General features: G+C 38.2%; 1 protein-coding gene across 1 annotated transcript in view; it reads right to left on the minus strand.

Moving 5' to 3' along the window:
• SYNE2 (spectrin repeat containing nuclear envelope protein 2) overlaps positions 1-4,796 on the minus strand; it is a 293,506-nt gene that overhangs the window by 53,318 nt on the left and 235,392 nt on the right. The window contains exons 89-93 of the mRNA XM_011386203.2: positions 4,657-4,792; positions 3,811-3,939; positions 2,181-2,335; positions 1,923-2,067; positions 906-1,000 (exon numbers count right to left, since the gene is read on the minus strand). Coding sequence (XP_011384505.1) covers positions 906-1,000; positions 1,923-2,067; positions 2,181-2,335; positions 3,811-3,939; positions 4,657-4,792 — 660 coding nt within the window. The remainder of the gene's footprint in view (positions 1-905; positions 1,001-1,922; positions 2,068-2,180; positions 2,336-3,810; positions 3,940-4,656; positions 4,793-4,796) is intronic.

Genomic DNA, 4,796 nt, shown 5'->3' on the forward strand with positions numbered 1-4,796 from the left:
AACAGATGAACAGGTAGGTATCTTGTAATGTTATCTACACTTTGAGGGTTATACTTTATGTCATTTTAGCAATAAAAACATGCTTCCTGCAACAACTCAACTAGTTCTTTTCCAGATAAATGACACCCTTCACGTGATAAATAAGGCCTTTTATTTGTTATGGAGAAAGTCATGCTTTGCTTTATTGATCAAAGCAAAAGTAGCCGATCATCTTGGAACTGGCTTGAATTTATTACTTCAGAGCTAGGAAGAAATGGGCTTTATAGTTCTTATTTATGCTGAAAGAAGATTCAGTGGTATATGAATGGTAATAGGGAGAAAAAACAATGTCTATCAGGATATGTGAGATAAGTATTTAAGACAGGCCACTTCTGGGCTCTGTTGCCACAATACCAGCTGTTCGTATGGGCTTACTTTACTGTCACTGGGATGGACAAAGAGGCTCTGCTCAGCCTGACTGGCACTACCCAGTGACCCCAATCCCATGTATATAGCATAGAGAGAAAATCCCTTCTTCCGCACCTGTGGCATCACTACTTACTAGGAACAACAGCACCTTCAGAACTATTTTTTAAACAGCAAAACATCATGAGGCTGAAGGTAGAGAGGAAAACACACTACAGAAGAATTCTTTAGAGAAAAAACTTAGTTAATTGTGCTTGGCAAGTAGATATTTCCAAAGTGTCTGGTCTGCTAAACCCACCCGACCACCATAGGGGACAGTGCCACCACTGTTTTTATGGTCAAGTAGCCAGACCCATTCTAATATACAGTCAGAAGACTGGCCCCAGGCTGGCCTATCAACTGACACGGCTGCAGGGCACTGCCGTGGTCAAGACTCCTGGGGTAGCTGGCCTGCCCCGGCTGCACTGGCCCCGCATGCCCGCACGCTCCAGAGAGCTTACCTCTTCTCTATTTCTGTTGTGTCCAAGAGCTGTAAGGACTGGTTGACATAGGAATCAGCAACTGTCTGGTTTATAGAAACTTCAGCTTCTAACATCTGTATGAGTAAAAATACAAATATCGGCTTGCAGAATTCATTATGAATCTGGAGTTTACGTTTCCTATTAAAATTTAAGTTCACAGAAGATATCTGAGATGATAATTTTCAAATTAATTAAGCCTAACTGCAAAAAGAATGCTCAACCATTATGTCAACACAACCTATAAATGTAATCTCAGAGGCAAAATGATCCAGTAATAACTACAACTAATCCCTGTTTATTGGGCATTTACTATTTTCCGGGCACCATGTAAACACGTGTGTTGTCTCACTTATTCTTCAAACTTCAGATTTTAGTAGTATTAACATATCCATTTGAAGAGGAGGAAGCTAAGGTATAAAGAAGCTAAGTAATTTATACAAGGTCACTGAGCTTTTTGGCTGGATGCATTCTATTTTCATTGCATGATGTTAACATTACAATGCAGACAAATCAGTTACATTAAAAAGTTACAGTGAATTAATCATGCACTTTTGAAAATGAAGGATCTGCCTGTAATCACCAAGAGTATTTCCAAATATAAATCAGCACAAGTGAAATTATTAATGCTACAATTATAATTATACCAGGTTCTTTGATATTTTAGAGAATTACTCAGTAAAAATGCAAAGATGAGTTGAAGTACTTTAACATGTTCCTGGTAAAGTGATATAATTGCATCCTCTGGAAGCAGAGTTGTGCTAGAGGCTTCCACCTACTACAGAAAATCTAGGAGTTCTATGATTAACAAAATAGAGCAATAAAACCAAAAACTGAAATTTGTGAAATGTGTGAGAATTTTACACATGATCAACTGACAACAGAATGTGCTTAAAGACATACATTGATAGGTACTCACTGTATCTTATTTCAATCTATCTTTCTCTGACTCCTGTCCCAGGGTGAGGGGTGTGAGGGTGGCAGAAAGCACTGGTTTACCTCGTATGTTTTCTGCTGTTCCAGGAGAGCTGGCAGGCCGTCAGCAATATTCTCCTTGAGTATCTCTTCTATCTTCTCCAAAAGCTGGACCCACTTTTCACAGCAATAAAGAAACTTTTCGTTTAATCCGATTTCCTGAAGCTCACTACAAAGGTTTAAAAACAAACAAAAAGGTGACATATAGCAATGCCATTACTGAGCTCAAGTTATTAATTTTACCTTAATTGAAACAGAACGGCCGAGATGGACTGTTCTGACCTGCAGCGTTCCAGTGCCGTTGCCGTAGCCCGAATCCATTGCCGGTTCATATTTTGCAATGTCTTCACAGCTATGTCACTAAGTGGGAGCTTGAGGCTTATTTCATTCAGATGTTCAACGTCAGGGGATTGGGCTGTCAGTGCCAGCACATGATTCTGTTAAAAAGAAAAATTCTAGATTTTTGGATGCTAATAAGATATCTACATGATGAAAAGGTCTTAGAGATCCTGTAGAGCAGCGGTCTCCAAACTTTTTGGCACTAGGGGCCAGTGCTCCTATGAGAATCTAATGCCTGATGATCTGAGGTGGAGCTGAGGTGGTGATGCTAGTGCTGGGGAGCGGCTGCAAATACAGATGAAGCTTTGCTTCCTAGCCCACTGCTCACCTCCAGCTGTGCAGCCTGGTCTGTAACCCAGGAATTAGGGACCGTTGCTGTAGACCATCCTTATCTCAAAGATAAGGAAAAATGGGGGCCAGAATAGGTAGATGACTTGCCCACAGTCGAATAGCTTGTTAGTGTCAGAACTTGACATGAACCCAGGTCCCTCAATCCTGTGGCTTTTCAAAAATGATAAGCTGCATACATGGCCAGAACCTAAACAGCTCAGGAACTAGAAAGGGATCTCAGGCTTCGTTTTTGAGGAAGACAAAAATAAGTTGTTGTTTTTTTTTTTTTTAAAGACCCATTCTGGACCTTCAAGTCCCATTTGATTTCCCAACTTTCCCTTCAACAGATCATGCAGTTTACCTACAAATCAAATGAAAACTTAATCTTTAAAAGAACCGCAGCAAAGCAAGGTACTTAAAACATCTGTATTTTGGCAGAACATAAAATCATAAGAAAGCAAACTCATCAAAATTTTATTTTTAAAATGATATTCCAGGGACAGTGTTTAGGTCAAGAATATGTTAAGTAAACATTCTTCACAATATCAACAGACTCTGTTGTAACAGTCTAGGTCAGGGTTAGTAAACTTTTCCTGTAAAGGGCCAGATCATAAATATTTTAGCTTTTTGTAGGTCATATGATCTCTGTTGCAACTATTCAACTCTGCCCTTGTAGCACAAAAACTCCAACAAGCAATGCATAAATGGAAGGGGATAACTGTGTGTCGGTAACACTTTATCTACAAAAACAGGTGGTGGATGGGATATGGACGGTGTGCTAAAGGTTCCTGACTCCTTCACATCATCATATTGGTCCTTAGGAGTATGCAGGATCCAGAATTCTTTAAATCTCCCATTCATTTATGTTAACTGTACTAAACTTACTATGCTAATAAAAGAAAACATATAATTAATTTAATAGGGTATTTTACTTTTGATCTTCAACTAACTAGAATAATTTAATCACAACAGCCAATTCCTAAATTATTCTAGTTGACTGAATCTAATTAGTAAAGACAGCGAAAGTTAAAAATCTACTAAAATTACTGTGGCTATTACTAAAATAGATCCATTCGCTGTCATACTTTTCTAGACCTTAGGGATAAAAGGGCAAGAATGAATGACATAAATTACTGTTCTTTAGAGGCAGGATAAAAACAGATGCTGTAATGTGAAGGTAATTAGCTTTTTTTTTATCCTATGGTGAATCTAAGTCCTTAGAAATAATAAATATTGGCAATACCAGGAATGACTCAGGATTTCCTTCTTTTTCTTGCTGGTAGAGTTTATCCAAATTCTCTTCTTCATGCATAATAAGACCTTTTAACGAGTCCAACTGGTCTCCAAAATCCTTGAATTGCGATAGGACAAACTAGAACCAGAGAAATTTTCATCAGGAACAATTTCCATATGCATATATAAGAAGCATAGCCTTAGGAGCTGACAAAAGTTCAAGTTGTTTTCAACCCCAGCAGCTCATAATTATCTTGAATATTCAGAAGACTTCTGATGTTTACTCTGTGCTTTTGGCAAAGCATCAAGCCTTTGGGGATGAATGGCTCACCAGCTTGAGGGGGCCGTGCAGAGGAGGGTTCATGAGTACTATGTTCTCACAGTCCTGCTAGTTAAATATTTTTTTCCTGATGGTACTGAGATGTGATATTGGAGTTCCATGGCCTTCTATGCAGCTTTTTCACAGTGAATGCATGAAAGGCTTTTCAAAAAGTGACTAAAGAATATAACAAATGGCCATGCTTTAAGTAACTAATTTTATTATTCCAAATGGAGATCCAAATAACTATGAGATCTGAACAGTGTATGAAATATATCACTTATTAAATTAACATATTCAATAAAGAAGAAATGGATGCTTAAGATATGCCCATTACTCATGTAATTGAAGAATCACATGATTAAAGAATGATGTCAATGGCTGATATGTTCAGGGCAGCTTTATTCTGTAGCTGCCCTAAGGAGCAACTAATAACATATTATTTATATGTATATATTTCTTATATATTTGATCTATTTCTTATGTCCTACTGGGAAGTGTCCAAGACTACAATATGAATGAAAAAATAAAATGAACCTCAAATTCATTTGCTTTCACAAGCAGCATCTTTTCCAAGTAAGAAGCTCTCTGGAGCGAATGCTGTTGACCAGAGAGAAGGACATGGGTGTCAGACTCTGTGGGTTGTGGGAGTCGATCTAGCAGAGTGGAATTTTGGA

Source organism: Pteropus vampyrus, unplaced genomic scaffold, assembly GCF_000151845.1.
Source record: "Pteropus vampyrus isolate Shadow unplaced genomic scaffold, Pvam_2.0 Scaffold15, whole genome shotgun sequence".
Classification (NCBI taxonomy): domain Eukaryota; kingdom Metazoa; phylum Chordata; class Mammalia; order Chiroptera; family Pteropodidae; genus Pteropus; species Pteropus vampyrus.